The following is a 23,888-nucleotide window of genomic DNA, read 5'->3' on the forward strand; positions in this document are numbered from 1 at the left end:
TCAGCAGCCTCATTGCTCAGTGGGATGTTGTGGCATTGGCACACATATGTTCTCAGACTAATGTTGCACAAGGAAAACAAAAAATTCCAGTGTTCAGGCACTGGAATCATGCAGCAAAGCTACAGCTGCCTTAGCCACACATAGCCATAAGGAAGGAGATTCGCTCCTTTCAAAGATCTTCTATAGCTCTGTAGGGAATGCAAAGAAACACAGATTAAAAAGTGCTTCCTCTTTCTCTCTTGCTGGGGCTGAGCAGATTGTCTCAGCAGTGTTTCCTGTGTTTGCCATGAAGAAAGCAAATGATCAGGATTAGGAAGTGAGTCATGATCACTTGGCATCACTGAGTATACCCATTCTAGCACAAAGCCAATGCACTAGAACATACACAAAACAAAAACCAAGAAAAAAAATAACGCCTGAAAATTCCTTAGAGCAAACAGTTGAACATCATTGTGAAATAGAAAGAAACCTGTGTCAAAATTGTAACTGCCTCCCCAGCCTAAAAGCCCAAAGACTATACCTAAGCAATCTCTTGGACCTTTCTTGTTCTTGTCCAGAAAGCCAGTGTGATAGCAACAGAAGTGACACATCGTTTCGGTTAACAAATTATTGCAATGTCATTGGTGTTATGCTTGAAAACCTCTTAGGGAACTTTAGGATCCATTGGTTTGCTACTATCTACAATAACTGTATTATTTTTTGGCTCCTACTACTGAAAACAGGAAAATCTGTGCAGGATCACCATTCTGTTTTCTCCATCTACTAGTAAACATCTGCAATTCTGGTTCCTTTATTCTCAGCTAGTATTTCCCAGCTATAAAACAAAAAGCTATAAAATGTATGTTAAAAGCCCCCCTCATTATAAACTGATTGATGTAGTTATGCAAGAGAAACTTACATCATTCTCCTGCACATCAGTCACTGTATGATGAGGATCAGGATAGTACTTCAAAAACTGGGCTACATAGGTCATGACAGACTTTTCATCTGGCTTGTCAACATCCACATCTAGACAAATATAGAAGACAGTAAATTATTTTTTAGCTGAATGGCACAAAATGCTACTTAAATGTCTAAACACTATAAGTGAGCACATCTGATTTAATCCATGCAAGTAGTTCAAACATTTTTCACCTATGCATTAGGTACCTTCTGGATCAAGGAGCCTTGGAATTCCTAGTTCTGCTTCTGCAAGTGTGAAAGCTTCTTCCAGGTTTTCTCTATTTGACCTTCCCCTTACTTTCTCCATGTCTACTAAATCTGGCCGGATAGCATGAATAACAGAATGAAAGGCAACACCACTCCTCCAACTTTGTCCAAAATCTTTGATTTCAATTCCAACTTGCCTAAAGAATATGAAAGGAAAAAAAAAAAAAAAGTGACTTGCAACAACATCAGGATTTGATTAAATAGGTGAGGAGACAGGATGCTCCACTCAGAGACTACCTGTCATTAAGCCTAAACCACTTATTGTTCCTGCAATGATAATCAGGTCAACTACAGTTCCATTTGTCCACTGCATAAATTCATTTCTGTCTATGAAGATCCAAGATTTTTTTGTCATATACACACTGTATTTGTCTCCAGTGTGCTTGTGAGTAATAATAAGCCAATGGCATTTTGAACAAATGGAGTGCACCAAGGTTCTCAGTGTTCTTGCACGACACACAGAGTCTGTGGATGTACACAATTTTGAAAGGTATGGTGATCCACAGACTGCAAGACTGTTTTTTACTTTGTCTGAATGTGCAAACTTCCTTTAAAGACATATTTAGACACTAAGGTAGTCTTGCCATTGGAAGGTTCACAGCAACAGTAACTCTAAATGAAAGCTTCATTCAAAGCTCACTGTAATCAGTGAAACACTTTCACTGATTTAATGAGCCATCCCTTGCAAATTACAATGGGAAGCAGGGCTAGGCAAAGTGTACTATCCTTCCTCTAGGCTTCTTTCACAACATTTCATCTACTTTTCCCAATAATGTTGACAGTTTTATTAACTTTGCGTTCTGTTTGTTTACATGTCTGGAAATTGCAGCTGATCACTTTCAGTTGTTTGTCTCTTACTGACAACAGTGCAATAGGAAGGATGCCAAATTAGACTGTATTGCACTATAAATTACTGTATTCTACCTATTTATTGGAGAAATTGAAAAAGTCTATATCTTTCTAATTATATTTCTTTCTCTGAGACACCATTCCATAACTCACCATTTCCCCTCCACATTTTGCACATGATCAATCTCTTCAAACAGCAGTGATTCCTTAATTTGAACAAATGAATTAATTTATTTTTTTTTACATCTTTGATTTTTATTTCCTTATTGTGGAAGGCATCAAACTACTATTGTAGCTTTGATCTAATTTATGCACTTTTTAATGCCTTTTTGGAAGCAGAGCAAATGTGAGATAATTATACCAAACAAAGGAGAATATTAACAGGAGATAGCAAGAAATAACTCCAAAATAACTTGGATTAAAAAGAATGAAAAATCAGGGCAATTTCTGTAGTAATATGTTCCTTGTATCACAAAACTGCAGAAGGGTATTCATAATTTTTCATCACCTGCTTTTCAACAGCAAGTACCAGAATTTTGTGCTCCTACAAGCTTTGTCACTGAGGAACGCTAAATTGGCATGGGACTTGCTTTGTCACATGAAGTGTTTTGGCAGCAAGACTAATATACTGTCATTCAGACATCTAATTGCCCTTTCATTTCCTCACTCTGTCAAAGATAATCCTGTCTATTATTCAGAAAATATAAAACATGGCTGCTTGTAAAATTAATGCAAATAGTTATTTATTACTTGCTTGTTGTATGGTGGTAACATTTAGCAGCCTCAGTTGCCAAAAAGAATATAATCACAGGGAGGTGCCATATAAATACAGAGCAAAAGGACAATTCCTGACCAAGAGAGTTTAGAATCTGAAGGAAACAATCTGCACTTAAGATATAAAATCAGTTCATTTGTAGGTTACTTACTTTGCTGCTGTGTATTGTATCCATTTTAACAAAGCCTTCCTGGCACTTCCTTGGACCTTGGTTACCACCTTCCGTTTGCTTGGGGGACTTGCAGTTTCTGAACTGACAACGCTCTCCACAGAAGAAGTGCTGCTAGATAATGTCTGGAGCTGTGGGAGGTTGCTGGTAAGCTCTTCAATCTGTGGGGAAAAAAAGTTAATGAACTGTTTGTAGATAATCTTCTTAATTCTCACCAGTTTCTTAAATTAGTTTCTAATACAACTGACAAAGTTAGGCAGAAGCTATGATCAGCATGCTGTGCTTTCATACATTAAAGTAGCTCAAAAATGCTAATGCATGTGCCCAGACGATGGTCTTAATTTCAGAAGTACAAGACATCTACCAATCATTGGCTTTATTGACACCCTACAGCTAGAAAAATATGTGTCATGTTATCTGTTATGACAATTTACCATTGAAATAGGAGATAATGGCTTAAATTGAGCTTAAACTCCAATCATAAGACAATCCACTAATTTCAGAGAAGGTTCATTTGATTAAAGAATGCAAGTGACCTCGGTGATCTCATCTGGATAGTTCTTTATTTACCATTGTACTGTTCTGGCTCAAATTCAATTGTGGTTTTGCTTAGAGGTACCTTGTGAAGGAATAGGGAAGGTACTGCAGGCAAAGTGCATTAGTAGTGCTTGCTGAGGGTGTATGACAGTTATTCATGTTGTGCCTTTCATCAGATGAAAATCATTAACTTGACTCTTTTAAGAACATTTTTAACTTAACAATTTGGTTCTTTAACATGAAAAAGTTACATCCATGGGACATTGCAAGACTGTCTATGCTGTCTACTTAAAAAACAGTTTTGTCGCATCACAGACTGAGCCTGCCACAATGAGAACTGCAGTTCTCATGCATTTTTGCTTTTATTAATTTTAAAATGATGTATCTGCCTGTGACAACTAAAGAAAAGCTCAAAAAATGACCAAGTAAAACTGATGCAGAGAACGAGAGTTTCAGTCACTCTGAGAAGCATAATTTTCCCTGTTCATCATAATGAGCTACAAATTAAAATAAAAATGTTAATATTGTTCTGGCTAACTTTTCTTCTGAGAAGATCTCAACCACTGAGACATTGCACTGGTTGGTGCTTAGGAGAACAGCATCCCTGAGACACAAAATTTACATAACATGAGAGTCAAAGTGAAAGAACTCTATAAAGTTGAGCAACAAAATCAGTTTGCTGTTGTTGTTTTTTTTGTTTTTTTTTTTTTAATTGTTGAGCAGTGACTCATTTTGTTAATTCATGTGGACAGGATTCACAAAACAATTTTTTTCCTCTCACCTAACTTCAACAGAATGGAAATTATTTCTCCTCTACAAATTCAAACCCCTCTCAATCTACACTATTCACTGGTAAATTTTATTTTTGCAAATATCTGCATCTCTCAGTGAAATCAGTATGTTTACATGGATTGTTTGAAAATAATTACTGTCTGATATCTAGTGCCCTGGAATTAGACATACAGCACAACCACCACTGAAGTTGTTAAAGGTATTTGTAACAGGAATCCACAGTTCTATTATTTTCTTTTGTTGCTCTGTTGTATTCTTCAGAAAAAGTGGAAGAATACGTTCCAGTCATGAAGGAAATCCATTCTAGGCCCAGACCAATCTATTCCAAAGACAAGTATTTAATTTTACCCAATGTGAGGCACGCCTACCATCAACTGTTGCTTTATTCAGGATCAGATCCTCAACTAATTTTAAAGTGACTTTGCCATGCTAAAAGACTGGAACTCTACCTGTTCATATGAAATGATGACCTGAACCATCGTTTGAGCAAGCTACACTGATGTATAAAAAATATAGTACCTGGAAGTATAAAATTATGGTCCACACCAAGCCAAGCACAATAGAAGGCCTACCATCAGCAATATCTGTTGAGTTTATGTTGACAAGCTTTATCTGTATAAGAAAGAAATCATGTCTTATTACCACACAAAAGGAATGATAACAATTATGAAATGCATTTCAAATATATTTTATATTTTTAATGCATTTTTTTTGCAATTAAATAACATGTTTCTTAATTTAAATTAAAAAAAAGTATTGAATGGTGCAATTTCACTTTTTAGACAAATATAGCTACAGGTAATGAAAGATTTTTAAGACCATTGCATGCTATTATTTGTAGAAAAAAATATTTCATTTCAAGCAGAAAGTATAATAAAAATTACATAGAACCATTGTACAAACCGGAGATCCTCTGTATATGGACTACCATGAAAAGCAAAGGGAAAAAGATGATACAAAAATAAGTTTTAAATGATTAATTACTAGGTGAACGCACTAATTGTATTTTATAATGCAAAGACAGAATATTTTTGGCACATCTTACAACACAATTAATAAGGAAAATAAATTAAATACTGCCCAACAGATTTTAAATTATGCAGGGGTTTCTTGCTACAGTTCTAATAGATTTAGAATGGAAAGAGAAAAGTGAGTTTAAGAATAAACAAGAAAAAGAAAAGGAATGGAGAAAATATAAAAGAAAGATAAGGTAAAATAAGAATGCCACAGTTCTCCAGTAGAGAGCCTCTTACGGTAAAGGATATTGCCACCACTGACTAAGGCTCCCTTGCAACACAAACCTAACTATGGTTCTTTTAAAATAAGAAAAGTGTTGGAAAAAATGAGTTGTCGAAGGTCACATGAAGTTTTCAACAGAAACAGGAACAGATTCCATGACTTTTAACTCCCAAATGCTAATCTATAGTAAAATAACAATTTAAGTGAATAAAGTAATGTCCTAAAATAAGGTCATAAGGTAAAAGGCAGCAAAGGAGAGGATAAAGACGATATCATAAAGAAAATGACAGACAGATAATGCTGAAGGAAATGGAATAAACCAAGCAGCATTGGAAAATTAGCAAATATGTTAATAATTATTTCCTCAGCAAAACTAAGAATCTGCTGTCAATCATGATATAAATGTGAAGGGCTGCTGAAGTGTTCATGCACTGCAAGCTTGTTCATGGAAAAAGGTTATGGAAAAACCTTGGAGAACAGGTTAAACAAAACCAGAATTACTTTAGGTGACCTAATTTGTCTCTCCAAATCAGACAAAAGAGGGCAGTTCTCTGAATCAACAGCTGGAAACCCACTAGATAATGTCAACAACAAACAAAAAAATGTTGTTCAGGGCTGTGAAACTCTTTTTAGAATTAATTTCACAGGCTGCTTGGGAAGAGGCAGAGGATAAATTTCCACACGTTATATTTCCAATCTTCTCCACCAAGAAATCTGAAAAAACTCTGGAAAATTGTCATTACTTACTTCTCTACAAGTCAATAAGGAGAATTTTCTATTGCCTACCAAAAGAAAAATATACCAAATATCTCCGTCTCTCAGTTGGACCAATTCCAACAAAAGCTTTTCTTATTCCAGAAAGCAAGGCTTTTCTTATATGTATTATAGATAAAAGATTTACAGGGATTCAGCTAAAGCTTCTGATTAGGCTATTGTTCACAGAAGCATGGCCTGTCTAATCTAGTTATTGTGTTACCTTTCTCTTATATGCCATTAAAACGGATCTAGAACTAGAAAATAAATTTTTCAGAACCATGAAAAAAACAGTTTGGTCCAGAACATTAATCACCAGCTGCATTTTGCAGTATAAAAGGAGCATTTGCAGACATCTGTCTGGACAGTGAAAATAGGAAGTTGATTAAATGTGTAATAAACTTTACTTTTGGGAGATGGAGGAAGACCCTGCCAGCACTCTCCAGAGTGCTGCGCACAGCCACCCATCTCCATTCATTCACCTTTGAGTACAGACCAGGGACTGCACTCAGCTGCTGAATAGGTATTTGTTGCCTGAAGAGCACCTCCACCTCCTCTGTGAAGAAAAGGGTGACAGACTGGATAGATGCATTCGTCAGGTTGGTTTCAACCTAGAAACCACTTGCTAATGTACAACAATCTACCTGAGACATTGCATATTTCCAAATCCCTCTGGAAGAAAACCTGGCATATTGATACAAAGTACATACAAAAATAACTAAGACAAGTCCGGACAAAAATACTCAGATATCAGAAGCAAAACCATGGTGTTCTATTTCTGGCAGTCTGTCTTGATCTTCATCAGAGTCAGTTATGTAGCTGCACTGCTAAATAATTTCTGGGATCTAAGCTGGGTCATTCAAAGTTCAGGTCATCCACTACATTGTGACATGCAAACTAGGGAAGCACAGATTTTTTGCTCTTCCAGCCTTGTCTCAGGTTACACAAGTGTCAGCAGAAAGCAGCTTTCTTTTTATCTAAGCCTCCACTCTCTGGCTGCGTATGATATAGTTTGCGTTAACTAACTGTACTACATAAAATAAAGAAATTGTGAGCTAAAGCTGAATTTTGCTTTTGGAATATATTTGTCTTTGCTTTGGTTATGCATTTTTTATTTAAAAAGTTATCTTACAGTTGTCTTTCTACAGGCATCTGCTAAAATTGTGTTCAATGTAACAGAAATATAATTACGTCAAGATGCCATGGGGTTAAAGAGAGGGAAAGAATTCCAAAACCCAACAGCATTGTTGTGTGTACAGCATTTTTGAGACATTAAATTCATCAGATGTTACATCTGCATTGAGAAAAACTGAACTAAAATGCAGAAATTAGAACAAAATATCTGCAATCAAATTAAAAAAAAACAGATACAAGTCATTACAATACAGAGACAAGTTAGGAAAAAAGGTTGAAGTAGATTGCTTTTATTTCATATTCATACCTAGATCACATTGAGCTTTTAGATTTTATGTCTTGTGTTAAATTTATAAAACCTTTTTTGTCATTTCTAAAATGGCCACAGCACTGACTTTACCAGAACCAATCCAGGAATTAGTCTGAAGTTATGCCAAACTAATAAGGGGTCACACTGTTCTAAATTTTCATGTCTACACTCTTAAGGAGTAGAGTTTTGTATGTACAACCTAAAGAAGTCCATAAATCTATTATTTTAATTATAAATTAATGCCTCTACTGAACTGAATCATTGTTTTTTTTGCTGAGAATAGCAATAGGAATGCAGGAAACACGAGGAGCTGAAGAAGACAATTAAAAAAAAAAAAAAAAAAAGGGAAGGAGATCATCCAAGGTTATTCTAACTAAATATTTAAAATGAAAAGTCTTATCCTATACATTGCTATACATTAGTGTTGGATCTTGTCATTTTTTACTTTACATCGGCTTTTAGGCACTGTGTAGAAACCAAAGACTGCATACATAGCTCAGATTTTGGAGAATAAGAATAGGTAGGTGATTACAAATCATACTTTTAAGGAAAGAAGCTAAAAAAGAAGGAAGAAGTAAGACTAAGTGCTACTGAACCTACCCGTCTTCCTTCTAGAAACTTAAGAGCTGTGCCAATGTTGGCAACCCAGTGAATTCTCTTCAGCTGACGTCCCTGTTCACAAGGCTTAAAGAGAAAGAACAATGTAAATTCCAGTTAAATTTATGTCAATTTGCTGCCGAAAATGAAGTTCCAGATTATTACAAATGCCTATGTACATACCATAGTCCGATTTACATGTAAAAATTTCCTTGGAACAGTCAAATTATATCTTTGCATATACAAACAGGGAGAACTGACAGATAAAGGGGACGTAAATGTGATACTTTTATTATAAAAAATTATATGTCTTAATAACCTCAGGATGCAAACTGTCAGCTTCCACCCATAAACTACATCAAATCAGAGAACTGTTTTCCTTACATAAAATAAACTACAACTATTTTTATACACACACACACATATATATTTATATTTGAGAGAGGGCAACATTCTCTCAAGTAAAATATTTTTGTCTGCAAAGGAGAAATCAAGGTGGTTGTTATTTTTAAAAATCAGTCTGCAGTCAAGACATTTTACTTAGAGGATTTTTATCCACTCTTTCTAACACCTTATTGTCAGTTAAAAAACCCAACTATCACAAACTGTCATTAAACAATGAATTTTGCTAGACTTCATACATGTAGACTAAAAAAAGGCAGAATTTGAATTTAATCAAGAACATATCCTAGGCTTCTAATGCTCTACAGTGGAATTAAATTCCCCACTGAATCTAACACTTTAGTGCAAATATACAACTACTACCATTTAAATTCATGTTCATAAAGTTACAAATGGATTTAACAAAGGCCTGCTATAGATTCTAAATTTCCTCTTGCAGTTATTACAAAATATAATATTCTGGTATACATAAACTTTAAATTAACCATTCATTATTCTGGTTCTGTAATATCTCTTGTTTTCAGTAATTAAAATAGGCAGGATACAATCCAGTTAATTTCATTGTAACAAGTGCCGTCATTAAAATTCTTTTCCTGTTTTACTACTTGTGTTTTGCCACCAGAGGGAGACTTTCTGTCTTAGACAAACAAATAATTGTATTTCCACAGAGCAGAAACACATTTGAAAGTATCGGTTTTTTCCTATCTTGCAGTAAAATCACTCTTGCAGTCTGAATTACTATCTAGTTTTGGGTATCACCTGCAACCAAAACAGAGGTGAAATATGAAAAAGAGGCAAAAGTGTAGCACTTGCAAATTGCCTGCATGTGAGGGAACAGGTAATGTCTGAACCCTCAAGCAAGCCGAATGACAGACTGTTGCTCTGCTCTTCAGATGCCGCCATCATCTGTGAACTGGTTTGGAAAAAGTGAGAGCCCATGGCCTACAACTCTTTTAATTTTCTTCCCACATCACATGCACAAAACTAGCCTGGCTCCCAAAAGACAGCCTGTTTACCATCTACACACTGTGGCATCTATACACAACTTGGCTGTGAAAAAGCCATTTGGCATCAATTAAGGTTCTTTACAGTAGTGGAGCAACTGTCAAGGTAAATGGATATAAGATCCCATGAAATTTGAGGGGGTCATTTTTTTTTTTTTTTTTCCAGAGAGAAAACCATAAATTTAACAAGAAAAGACTGTCATTGTTTCTTCAAGATGTATAGAAATAACTTGCAGTTTAGACCTTCTTTGTGTCATAGTAGTAACACTCAGATGAACTGCAAAGATTAATTAATAAGCAATTTTTATTAACTACTAACACAAAATTAATAGAAAGTGCATACAACGAAGAATGTCAGTCTTTAGTAATATTTTTGTTTTGTTTTGTAACCAGATAGCCCACTCTGTAAATAAACTTATTTTCCTATGTAACAGTCAAGTTTTTTACAGTATTCAAATATAGAACATATTAGGAAATTATATCCTAGAGAAGTTATGTAACTATTTTGTATATTCAGAAGGAAAGAAGTTCTTACCAGCTTCTGCCCTGAAAGAACCTCCAAAAGGGCAATTAGCATTACCCCATCTTTGATATCTTCAAACAGATCATTCACCAGCATGGGAGGATTGCGCTGAAAAGGGAGAAGACTTCAGATATTATAAAGGCTCAGCAGCACTACATCCTACTTCCCTTCCTTTGAAACAGAAGCACAAAGAGTGGCTGGTTCCCTTCTTCATGTTTTATAATGTTTAATATCAATTTATCATTTAACCATTGCTTTGCCACCATATTGTTTAACTATTTCACATTTCTGGTGCAGGACTGTAACACTAGATGCTTTCTACCACTAATGATACAATGGAAAAACTTCCTGCTCCCTAAAACAAGGAAAGAAATACACCAACTGCCCACAAGTCTATAAAATATGCACAACTTACAGATTAACTATTACAGTTGCATTTCAATCTATTAACATATTTTGCCTAGTGTTAAGTATGTCACAGAAATTTCACTCTCTCAGCCCGAGCAATACAAGGAGCTGTATGAAAGGAAGATCCCTAAAGCACTGTAGCTGGTTGAGCAACGCTGCGACTTTCTCACAGCTGACACTTTCTCACAGTTGTTACACTAAGTTGCTGTGTTTTCTCTGCTTTCCTCCAGGTCTTGCAGGCTTCCAGTGCTGTTAGCACTGTGTCAGCTTCTACTTGAGACAAATTGCTTAGCATATGTCTTACGTTCACCAACACAACAATGAAAATACTGAAAAATATGTAAACAGATGATGTCTTGGGAATTTTGAATAACAAACTCTATGTTCTTAAACACACCCCAGTTTGTGGAACTATGGCTCTCAGCTGGGCAGCACTTTTAATGACCACAAAATGTGTCTTGAAACAAAAAGTTTAAATGTGGTCCAGCTGAAATGAATTAAATAAATACCCTCTAGCTTCCACGAGCTTGTTGGCATTCATACACCTGCTAATGAACATAATACTAATATTCATACCTGCTAATTCACTAAAATGACAATCAGACTACAAAATTCTTGAAATTCCTTTAGGTTTAATATTTTATTTCTGGTATACTTCTGAAAAAAAAGATGCTTTTACAAAAACTTCATCTGTTACTGCTCTTCTGTAGGAACATAGATTTGAAAAGATGAACCTAGCAAATGAAACACTGCTCTTGAAAAGGTAAAAACACTATAACAAATCGAGAGAAAGCAAAGGTTTCTAGTTCCCAAAATCAAAACATCCTGCCTTCATTGTTCAGCTGTGGTGAACTAATATTTTAATGAGATATAATTTTGGCATAAAGTGGAAAAAGAACTCCTCTGCTGAAAGCAGACTTCATATGAGATTTGACGTGCTCATATAGCCACAATAATAAAAAGAATATATTTTCTCTTGTTTATAAATAAAAGCAGCATTAAAACTCATATATACCCATTATTAGGGTATATTTAATCATAGTTCTTTTTCATTTCCTAGCAATGCAATAGATAATGGATCATGTTCTTCCTTGATATAACACCAAAGAAATCAAAGAAGCAAACAGGTCACTGGAGATTAATTTGTCCCAGTCTTGCATCACAGGCAGTTGACAGAAATGTAATTAATTTTCCTCACCTTCTATGTTATCATTTCCTGTTTGAAGTTGAGAACAACTTTGGTTTTATCAGTATTACTGCATGATATAGTACTGAAGAATTATGTGCAAAAATAATTCGGCAATAAAGACAAGAGCATTACAGCAGCTGCCATCCTAATCCAACAGGAGGTGAAGGCCTAAAACATCTCACCACCTATCTAAATGGCCCAGTAGTGAGGTTTGATCTTGTGGCACAGCTGTTGCAACAGCTGTGCCACAAGAACTCCTGTACAAGAATCCTCTAATATGGAAAATTGTCAGTCCAACTATATGGACTGACAAAAATGTTCTCCATAATACACTTCATAGTATAATGTTTTTCACTACCCTGAAGATGTTAACTCCTAATTACAAGGAGGTAAAATCCTCATTGTGTTTCATAAATCATGAGGTTTTTTACTCCTCTGGGCACATAGCATAGAATCTACCCTATTATTATGCCTCCAGTCTCTCTCAGAGTATTTAATGAGTTATATTTTTAGTGGTATACACAGAAGAATAGATTCCTCTTTAACATAAGGATTCCATATATATCAATCTTATTCCCCATGTCAATACAACTCAGGAAGACTGATACACTAGCTGATACTGAGAAGTTCATATCTCCTTATTTTTAGCACATGGACCATTGCACAGGATGGCTCAAGCTGTTTTTCCAGGCAGATCCTCTATTGAGATTAACACAACATCTCCTATTAGAATGGGTAAATACCTACTCCTTGGCTGCATATATAACATCAAATGAAATGAAAGAAGAAAGTGAAGCTGTACAATGCTTACTTATTAGCCTCCAGAGAAGAAAGGGGGTATTTTACAGCTATGTTCAGTTAAAATCTATTGAATACTTTTTATTATAAAGACTCAACAGGACTTAATACCTATTCACTTAGTTGCCTTAAAGCACTGCCAAAATACTAATTGTAAATCAGTAAAACCAGGGAAAGGAAACTAAATTAAAATTTTGTAATCTTGAAAATATTGAATGTAGTCCAGAGTTTGTTTTTTTGCCTGTAAATGTATAGCTGTAACAACGCAATCAACTCCAATGATCCTAATGCACTGTGTTTCGAATGTTGGAAAGCCTGTGCAAAGAATTTAATGAAATAATTTTTAAACTAGGAAAAATGAACATTCAAAAAGTATATGAAGTAAACTCTCAAAATCCTATAATACTAAGCTGTTATTTATAAACTTCTTGAGTAAAATTATGTGGGGGAACTCAGAATATACTTTGATGAACAATCAGATGTTAAATCTACAACTTGTTGGGTCTACACTAAGATTTCAGATGCCTTAGTATTTGATTTTATTGTTTCGTAAGCTTCTTCAAGAAAGCAAAATAATTCTAATGATATGCTACATACCGGAATGCATGTCTTCTATTAAATACTCATTTATTGAATTATATGCAATCACAGTTGTGTAGGTTATAGTGACAATGACATTTAGGAACAGTCATGTCACAAAGAGGGAGGCACATAGTACAAATAAATTCATGTGCTCTGTAGGAGGGATATAAATTAATTGGGAATGAATCTTAAATGTTAATGAACCAGATTATTCCCATATTAAATATTTATTTAAATAACTGCATTTAGAATTGATCACAAATGGGTACTTATGAGGAAATGCTTTGCTAAAACTTGTTGGTCTTACAAACTTACCTAATTTGCTGTGGTGTTCAGGAAATATTCTGAATGATGTAAAGAACTGAACAATGATACATATGATATGTAATTTTTTGACTTGAAGAGTAGTTTTTGATATGAAAAGTATTTGACTAATAAGCCTCAAAAAAGGTATTTCCAATAGACCTGCAATCTCTAGACGTTCCTCCTCTGACAACAGTAAAATAAGTTTTGTAAAATCCAAACCTCAGATATGGAACTAATGTATATTTGCTAAGCTTCACTCTTCTATTCCAACACTTTTTCTTGCATTTCATTTCTCATTTACACCTTTGCTACAGGCATCTTTTCCTCATATCCTGTACTTTACTTCTTCAATGAATAAATCATACTGTACAAACAACAGTATCTGCATCATAATGGACAGCAATGCAAACGTTGGAAACTACCTTTGCTACATTAATTTTCAAATAATGTTTCAAAAACTGATGAAAAAAATGTGTGAGAACCTATCGTCATGCACAAACAGGAAAATATCTGATTTTTTCTCTGCAGGGAAATACATGTGGGAACAAGAAAGAGAACGTGAAATTTCAGTGTTACTCTTTAATAGCTGGCCCACTCCTCTGCCCCAATTTAATTCCTAAATCTTTAAGCACATAGATTTCCCTGTTCCTTGCTGTTAATCACTATTTTTATGACTAAAGTCTGAGGGACTCAGCCATAAATTTTACATTATTAGTTTAATGAGACAAATTAATTTAGCATTCACTCTTCAACATTAGAGGTTATATGCAATACTAGGGAAAACGCACAGCAACTGCTGGAGCAGAAAGCTGTCAGTCAGTTTTTCTTCATCATGCAATCAAGATAGATATTAGCTTAAATTTTTTCTGTGTCGGTGACTAAGATACTGGGAGCCTCTATTTTCTCATTTAAAATAGAAAAAAAGACACAGAATTACTTAGTTCATTGATGAAAATTGGTGAAGCTCTTGTATAAGACCATGTTACATTCTAAGAACAAACTACCATCACTGACAGCATTGTGAGCGCTGTAAATCTTAATATAATAATTTCTTTTTCCTCCTTTCTTTGCTATAAAACATATCATTTTGCAATTTCAAAAGCTTTAATGTAAGATTTAATGCCCAGGTTTAATTCAGCATTGCGAAACCATTGTGTAAATTTAATCTAAAAATTATAGATTCTCCCATTCTTAGTTTTATTTTTGCTTTATAGCTTTCTTCTGCTTTTTTTTTTGTTGTTGTTGTTGATATGTTCATCATTTTAATGGAAATACAAAATTAATAACAATTTATTTCAGCATATATTTGTTATTCACTCTATTTGGTGAGTTTACAACAATATTTTAGTGAGTACAAATACTGAAGTTATCCCTAAACCTGGGAACAAAGATATTATTTGATGAGGTTAAACCAATTTATAGTCTGTGTTCCAAAGCTTTGAAACTACCGTTTCCCAACACTTTCACCAAAGGTGACAAAGGCAATAAAGTGCATATGACTGTTGTTTTACAAAGAGGCAAGTTTTTCATCTTTACTCATCTAATCCACTATCTAAAAAATTGGCATAGGCAATGAAATGAAAGACATGTAAGCAATTGTTGTTCTGAATGGATATAATGTCTCCTTTTTGACATATTTGGTGTAACGTTGTTTAGTATTTTAAACTTGGACCGTGAAAGATGGCTCAAGATACTAAGAAGCATACTCAAATTATTTATTTGTCTTTGAAGGCTGAGACTGAGAGGAGGAAGGTCCAGTTCAGGTTGGTTGAAGCTTTGAGAAACCTGGTCTAGTGGAAGGTGTCCCTGCCCGTGGCAGGTGGGTTGGAACTACATGATCTTTAAGGACCCTTCCAACCCAAACCGTTCTATGATTTAATGACATAAGAATAAATAACATGCAATTAGAAAACTTCCTGTCCTGTGACACATGCATATCATCACATTTATCATTAGCACCACCTCACAGATGCACAAAAATTAAACTTCATTGACAAAGATAGATCACACGCCTTCCTGTGTAATCTCATCTATGTGTTCCTGCTCTGGCAGGGGGATTGGACTAGATGATTTTTCGAGGCCCCTTGCAATCCCTAACATTCTATGATTCTGTGATTCTGTGTGATTTGATAGATTGTGATGCAATTTCTGCCAGCAGGTGGCAGAGAAAAGAAATGATTTCCAGTTGATGAGTCTCACTGGAGTCAGTATCACAGGACACATTCAGCTGTAGTTAAGAGAGACAGACAATAGAGGAACAGATACAACCTAGTGCTAAAAGCTGACCCAAAATGTTCTTCCCCTATGGGACATTGCCCTGTGGGTGAGGGCATAACTTGTGGTAGGGCTGTTTTACCTCAATCTTACTTTGAGGTGTCCCATAATTAGCTGATGCCAAGTCTTTTACCTGTCTTCTGCTTTTGAAAGAACATACCTTTGAATTAGGAAACAGAATTTTAAAAAGGTAGCATTCTACTGTAAGAGCAAGAGAGAAGAAAAAAATTGTACCTCCCTCCTACTCCTTTTCATAAAGTTAAATTCATAGAACCATAGAGTCAAGGAATAATTTAGGTTGGAAAAGACCTTTAAGATCATCAAGTCCAACCATAAACCTAATACTGCCAAGTCCCTGACTAAACCGTGTCCCTAAGCACCACATCTACATATCTTTTAAATACCTCCAGGGATGGTGACTCAACCACGTCCCTGGGCAACCTGTTCCAATGCTTGATAACCCTTTCAGTGAAGAATTTTCACCAGTACTCTCATTACATTTATCTGTTGTGGTTTTTTTTCACTCTTACTTATTTGTATCTCACTGCCTGTGTGGCATTTTTCCCTTTCTTAAACACACCCTCCCAGAGGCACCATCAGCTTGACTGAGGGGCTCAGCCATGTCCTGCTGTAACTGGCCGTGTCCTCACAGAGGCTGCCCTGCAGCCCCCTGCCACCATCACCTCCACACCTGCACCCAGTCCAGCCCTACATCTCCTTCCATATTATTTAACCCCAGTGTAACTTCACTGGCTTTAACAGAAGTATGCATTGCTGTTTCTCTGCTACCAGCATGAGATCAGCACTTCATGGTGTTCCTCACTAGGTACATTTTAAGAGGTGCTCCACATTTTATTTGGTTCAAAGAAGAGAGCAGAATGCAGAAAATGCTGCCTGAAAGTGGGTCTCCTTCCAGGATTTTTCCTTATCACATTTCAAAAGCCTCCAGATAAAGGAGATGTTATAGTTTTACAATTTTTTTGAAATAATAAAACCCACAACTATCTTTTACAAGAATCAGGTAACCAATTCGGAACACGAGTGCAAGGGGAGTATTTCCTATAGTGATGATGAACTCAGAAAACGTATTTCCACGCTTTCCAAAAATAAGACTAACAAGGATTTAAAAGCTTAAGCTTTAAAAACTTAAAGATCTGAACAGCATGGGTCATTTCTCTTCTGTTGAGTCTAATCTCAGTAATCTATGAACAGTGCTTGTCCTGTGGCAGCATAGCAGCATAAATGGGAAGCAAGAGAGCTAATCTATATATCTGGCTTAGGCAGTGAGGAAAATTTGCTGACAGCCATCAATAAAAGTATCATAGAAACAACTTTCCTATTAAAAAGTTAATTAATACCAACCAATTACTACAGGGTAGCTCAGACAGCTAAAAGTGAAGGCTTTGGTTAGTTAAGCGTTTGGTTTGAATGTATGCGTTTGATTAACCTTTACAATATCAGACCCGTTAAAGAAATATACCCCTAGATCACACAAGTCAAAAGGTTTACCTGAGCCCTCATGGCCCAAAGTGACTAGTACAGTAGAGGCAGCATTTACAACTCTCAATCCAGAGCAAAATCTCTTAACGGAGCTGCCACCACAACTTTGTCTCTTCCCAAGGATTAGTCAGTTACTACTAGCAAATTATCAGTACAAGCACACACATACATAAGTATACCTGACAATATGTACATAGATCTACTTGTCAATTATTATTGGATATTACTGACTAGTGATACAACACAATTAAGAAATAGAAGAACATGAAATAAGAGTTCTTTTTCTCCCCTGACACATCTGCACAGCCTACTTTGCTAACACTTTAGCAAATACTGAATGTCTTTCCATCTCGGTTGAAGTAAATGGAGCACACATAGTGCCTAAATTCTCTGCTGCATGAGGGACTTTTCCAAATTATTTCAAAGAGAATAGGGGGACAGACTGCATTCCCAGTGAGGATCCACTGTCAAGAGGTCCTGAAGATGACCTTGTTCTTGCAGCTGAATTTTACAAGGCCAATGTAGTTCATTTCACAGTAAATTCCTCAATTGTGTTCCACAGCAATGTAAAGAAAGGTTGTTGCTCTACCATACAGTCCCATTAAAACAAATCACATGATATAGCATTATATAGGCTTCCTGCTTTGCTCTGTTCATTTCTGAGGGCATTATTAGCCAATTTCTTATACAGAAGCTAAAACAGTGCTTTTGCAGCTATTCTTTGCTCAATTTGCAAGTTCATTAATCTTCATGATTTAATACATACTTCAAAGACCACCTCTAGTGTTTAAATATTTTAATTTACTGGACTGATTGATAATTATAGTTAGAGCTCTGCTGTGTGAAAACTCTGGGAAATTAAATCTCACTGCTTATGTTATCAGATAAAGTTTATACCAGTTGTAGCTTAATACTTTTTAAATTGTGTGTAAATCACTGTCTTTATTCTGCTAAAACCAGAAGAGGAGTTTAGGTTGTGGTAACAAGAAGCAACAATAGTTTCATGATAAATCACAAGATGCATCAGACAAGTAACTCGACACAGAATTAATGGAGCACTATTTATGTTTGTAAACAGTTCAGGGTGCCTCTATCAAACGACACAACAACTGACTGAAATTTTATTCGTATACACTTTATGTAATAAGGCTAATATTTCTGTTTCATAGTAAGCAGTTTCAAATATTTCCTCTGTCTGAAATAGCAGCTACTGTGCTACCTTTCAGTTTTGGCCAAAGGAGCTGAGTGGTTGCCTGTAGACGCCACTCACACTGCTGCAGCTGACTGCTACCATGCTGACATGGATTCATCCTCTACATGCTGTACAGATAACGGGGATTTCAAAGCCATATATTACCTTGGCCAGATGAGTATTGATCCATTTTGTGAAAGTCCTTTTCTGCACTGACTCTTGTTCATCTGAGAAAAAAAGGAAATCAGTTTGATTAGACATTGCAGAATAATTTTGGATTTACATAATGGAAGAGTAGTATTCCCTACTGACAACAAACACAGTCTGCCTTTGCTGGAAATGCTGCTATATTTTCTTGAAACTGTTAATTTTGCCTGTAACTACCCATAACAAATACTTCATATTTTTACAATAATGCTCTGACACTTGACTATTTAAAGAGTTTCACAGCAAAGTTCAAATCTTTACGAGTCAATGACCAGTAAGATAATATTTCAAATTTTATTGCCAAGATAAATTTGAATTCTAAGTCCATACTATATTTACCCAAGGTCTAAGCACCTAGAACTTCTCTGTACTTTTAAAATAGAATCCATTTTTCTGTCAGTCAAGTTGCTTTTATGTAGAAAGTCAGCTAGGGACTTAGAAAAAATATTCTTAGCATGTATATTTAAAAATGTTTAGAATATTGCATTAAAGATTTGAAATTGTATTATCAAGTTTATTTGCCTTCTGGGAGATCTTGCCAGGGAGGAGCCATTAGTTAGTTCAGGCAGTTTCTATACTGCTACTTACTACCTCCCTTAGTCCTGTCTTGAAGCACTTGTCTGATTTCTAGTGAATTTCACTGATTCTCAGATAGTCCCTCAGGGACTGTTGTCAGCTGCATAGACAAAAATAGCTCCTGAATGAGCTCCTCCAACTTCTGCAGCTGGGGTCATGGCTGCAGAGAGAAGAGAATCACAGCGCCATAACCAATCCACAAAGTCTTGTCCCTTCCTTGTCAGGAATCAGGTTTGACACATGGAATAATTTCACACCAGTGGTATTCAAATACTGGTTGGAGACTTTCAAAAATAAAAGGAAATACCTATTTCACTGGAAAACAAATCATGTTATTATCATCATCAGTTCTGAATGAGCACCTTCATTTCTGTACAGAAAATCCAAATAAATAAAACTGCTGTTAAATATTTAGTTTATCAGAACACATGCACATCCCAAAACCTACAGATGGAAAATGTGATTTTAGATACTGCCTTTGCTACTGACTTGTGCAGCGCTGAATAGTGATTTGATCTCTCACATTTGTAAAATTAAAAAGGAATATTATTTAATCCCTTTTAAAGCTCTGGAATAGACAGCTACTAAGTTTGATGTACTACTACTAAGATCCCTGCTTTACACTCACACAATGCTGCTCCACAATGAGGGTACAGAAAGATACAAATCACGGCACAAAATTAATCAGATAAATGTTATCTTAAGCAGGACAACGATAGCTCCCTGGCCACATATGAGGTCCCAAAAAGTGTTTGTGCATTATGACACAAGGATTGTATATTTTCTCTACATATAAACATTATCTCACATATAATACCATAGGAAAAAAAAAAAAAAGAAAAGAAAAGATACCTATCTCTCCAGCTAATCTATTGCTAGATCAGCACACTTCACGCCTAAGAAAAGAATTTTGCATTCTTTATCTTCTTCTTTGATTTCACTGGGTAGGCTGTCTTACATAATTTTAAAAACATTAATTACATCCTCAGAATCTACTTGTTGCACTGACAAGCGAGTTATGAGAAATATCACTCAAAATACTGACTATTCAACACTGACTATTTTTGGCAAGGGGTGTCTTTACTTTATATGTGATAATTGTTTCTACATTATGGAAAACAGATCTCACTGTACGGTTTCTAATAACGAACAACATATTTCCCTCACGACATACAGTAAATGCCAGCTCTGCTCTGACAAGCAGTTACGTACACAGGTAGCCCAATTAATTTCAGTGGGAGTACTTGCACACTTTGAGTTGTGTGTGAAGTGTGGGGATGGAGAATGAATGCACATAGAATCAGTCCAGCTTTGGCTTCATTCACATCTCTGTAACTTAAAATTCCTCAGCAACCCTGATAGAATGACATGCCAAAGGAAAAGAACCAGGTCATCAAAGAAATGAGTAAAAATTACTCCCTAATTTGTAGTTCCAGTGCATCCTAGTGATTAAAGAAGCAGCCTTCTGACAACAACTAATAAACAGACAACCAGCTCCTGGTTCTCTTTTTATTTACCAGCAGAAGACGTACTCAGTTTCAGTCATATCAACATACAGCAGAAATAGCCTTTCAAAATAACCTGTTTCAAGGGAATTTATGTGAGTAATATATTCTTTATGAGCCCAACAGCAATTATTAATAATAAAATTTCCTTTTTTTAGCACTTGTTTTGTATAGGCTTAAAAGGAACAGATTTTACCACTGTAAAACCTATATCTGTACATAACTCAAGTAATGCATTGATTTTACAAATTCCATTATCAACATGCATTTTATAAATTTCCCTGGAAGCAAACATGCTATTTCCATTGAACTGATGTAAATTCTCTGCAGAGGTATTGTTCATCTATACCCACAAGACGCATGTGCCATATAGTTTCTTATGCTCTCCCCACTTGCAAGGACTGTCAGCTCCTTACTTGCACCACTTACCCTGTTGGTGCTGAAAGAACCCAGGAAGCAGATTTAACGATGCAATGTTTCTGACACCAGCACCTTTGTAGCGAGCCATAAGCACTGCTGCTGCTGCTGCTGCTGCGGCTGCTATTCCTGTCTTGTGTAGTGTGCAGCTTCTCTTTAGAATTCAACCAGAAGTAATTCTTCAAGAACAATCTGATTTTTTTTCCTTCACTGGAAACACAGGTCTCTTACACAAATCCCTCCACCTGCTCTTACCGGAAAATTCACATGAAGCCAAACCTTAAAAATATATTTACATATTCTTGCAGAGATGCAACAGCCAGCCAAAGCCAGCTGTATTGGAAGCAGCAGCTTTGCTGGTCTCACTGCCATCATCCTTCTCCACTGTTTTCCTGTGGAGAGATTTTATTATCCAAGCACCAGCCAATCAGCTAGTGGAAATATGTGATGTCAAGAGCCTGAATAATTCATCCAGGGACTGGGACAACCCAACTACACTGTCAATATCCTAAAGCAGTAAGATGTGTGGCTGCAAAAAGCAATACAGTCTTCTCACCAGTGCTTTTGTAACAATGTACTGCTCAGAAAGCATAAAAATGGCTGAATGGCATAACCCTCCTCTACATTGTCATGCATATAAAAGAAAGCAGCTTTTAAAAGCAACCACTTGGGTTCATCACTGCATACTCTATTTAGACATGGATGTCCTTCAGCTTTGCAGCTGAAACAGTGAAGTGGAACAAATAGCAAGCAATGAATCTGAGCAGACACGTAGGCCACTTAGCTTTTAATAATATATATGAACTGTTGTACAAGGATGAAACATATGTAAGGATGCATAGAATTTTTGGAGTGCACCTATATCAGCCTGAAATAAACTCAAATTTCTGATAATATGCAGTACTTTCTATTTCATTAAATCAGAGCACCAGTGCATTTGAACAGACTTTGTTTTGCTCTGGTAAAATTAAGGCAGTTATGAAACACTATGTGTGGAGATTCATATGTTGTTCACCCACAAGGGTCAACAGAGTAATACACACTATTGAAATGAGAATAAAAGGCTCACTTATATTATGGAATTACAGTAAATATATCGTAATAGAGGTTGAATTAAAATCTCTATTTTTTTAAAATGCAATGACAGACAAGATGATTCTGCATCTGAAATAAATGCTGCAAGAAAGTTTGGTATTATTTAATCAAATGTCTTAATTGGCTGGAAATAGTTTCATTACTTTTACAAACTTTTCTCTACCAAAGCACCACCAACAGGCTGCATTTTTAGGTTGATTAGGGAAAAAGGACAAATGTAATTGGGCATATTTACTTAAAAACATTTAGAACAAATTATTTTGAAACATGAACAAAACCAACCATGTATCTTCAGATAGGAATATGCTGATTAAATATTCATCAAGCATGCATATTATAATGGCTAGTATCATTTATACCATAATATATCACAGAATCACAGAATGGTATGTCCAATGGAAGGGACCCCTGGAGATCATCTAGTCCAACCTCCCTGCCAAAGCAGGATCACCTAGAGCAAGTTGCACAGAACTGCATCCAGGCAGGTTTTGAATATCTCCAGAGATGGATACACCACAACCTCTCTGGGCAGCCTGTTCCAGGGCTCTGGCACCCTCACAGTAAAGAAATTTTTCCTCATGTTTAAGTGGAACCTCCTGTGTTCCAGCTTGTGCCCATTGCCTCTTGTCTTGTCGTTGGCCACCACTGAATAGTCTGGCCCCAACCTCTTAACATCCGCCCTTTAGATATTTATAAATATTGATAATGTCCCCCCTCAGTTTTTTCTTCTCTAGACTAAACAGACCCAGCTCTCGCAGCCTTTACTCATTTGAAAGATGCTCCAGCCTCTTAATCATCTTCATAGCCCTCCACTGAACTCTCTCCAGAAGTTCCCTTTCTCTCTTGAACTGGGGACCCCAGAGGTGGACAAAATATTCCAGATGCGGTCTCAACAGTGGAGAGTAGAGGGGGAGGAGAACCTCCCTCGACCTGCTGGTCACACTCTTCTTAATGCAGCCCAGGATACCATTTGCCTTCTTGGCCACAAGGGCACATTGTAGGCTCATGGTCAACTGGTTGTTCATCAGCACTGCTAGGTCCTTCTCTGCAGGGCTGCTTTTCCAACCTCCAAGCTGTACTGGTGCCTGGGGTTATTCCTCCCCAAGTGCAGGACCTTACAATTGCCCTTATTGAACTTCACCAGGTTCCTTTGTGCCCAGTTCTCCAGCCTATCCAGATCTCACTGAATGGCAGCATAGACTTCCAGTGTATCAGCCACTCCTCCAGGTCAGTATCATCAGCAAACTTTTTGAGGGTACACTCAGTCCCTTCATCCAAGTCACTGATGAACACGTTGAATAGGACTGGATCTAGTGGAACTAGATCCTTGTGGAACACCACTAACCACAGGCCTCCAACTAGACTCTGTGCTGCTATTCACAACCTTGATATACATCAAGAGATAGAGAGTAGTGGCATGCTTTCTAGCGGAGCTTTTCTAGAGACAGGCTTCCTGAGCAGCACAGTCCCTGCCTGTTGGCTGTGGCAGCAGCCCCTTTTCATCTGCAGAGCTCCATGTGCCACAGGCATGTGCTGTGCAGCAGCA

General features: G+C 36.3%; 1 protein-coding gene across 1 annotated transcript in view; it reads right to left on the reverse strand.

Annotated features, from left to right (window-relative positions):
- Positions 1-898: 898 nt before the first annotated feature.
- Positions 899-23,888, reverse strand: part of LOC104526325 (nesprin-1-like) — a gene marked incomplete at its 3' end in the record, with an annotated part of 63,025 nt that continues 40,035 nt past the window's right edge. Inside the window, exons 3-11 of the mRNA XM_029085388.1 lie at positions 21,260-21,401; positions 18,708-18,769; positions 10,306-10,401; positions 8,368-8,451; positions 5,235-5,255; positions 4,851-4,943; positions 2,985-3,163; positions 1,150-1,346; positions 899-1,008 (exon numbers count right to left, since the gene is read on the reverse strand). Coding sequence (XP_028941221.1) covers positions 899-1,008; positions 1,150-1,346; positions 2,985-3,163; positions 4,851-4,943; positions 5,235-5,255; positions 8,368-8,451; positions 10,306-10,401; positions 18,708-18,769; positions 21,260-21,401 — 984 coding nt within the window. The remainder of the gene's footprint in view (positions 1,009-1,149; positions 1,347-2,984; positions 3,164-4,850; positions 4,944-5,234; positions 5,256-8,367; positions 8,452-10,305; positions 10,402-18,707; positions 18,770-21,259; positions 21,402-23,888) is intronic.

This window comes from Antrostomus carolinensis, unplaced genomic scaffold (genome assembly GCF_000700745.2).
Source record: "Antrostomus carolinensis isolate BGI_N321 unplaced genomic scaffold, ASM70074v2 scaffold3036, whole genome shotgun sequence".
In the NCBI taxonomy this organism is placed as follows: Eukaryota; Metazoa; Chordata; class Aves; order Caprimulgiformes; family Caprimulgidae; genus Antrostomus; species Antrostomus carolinensis.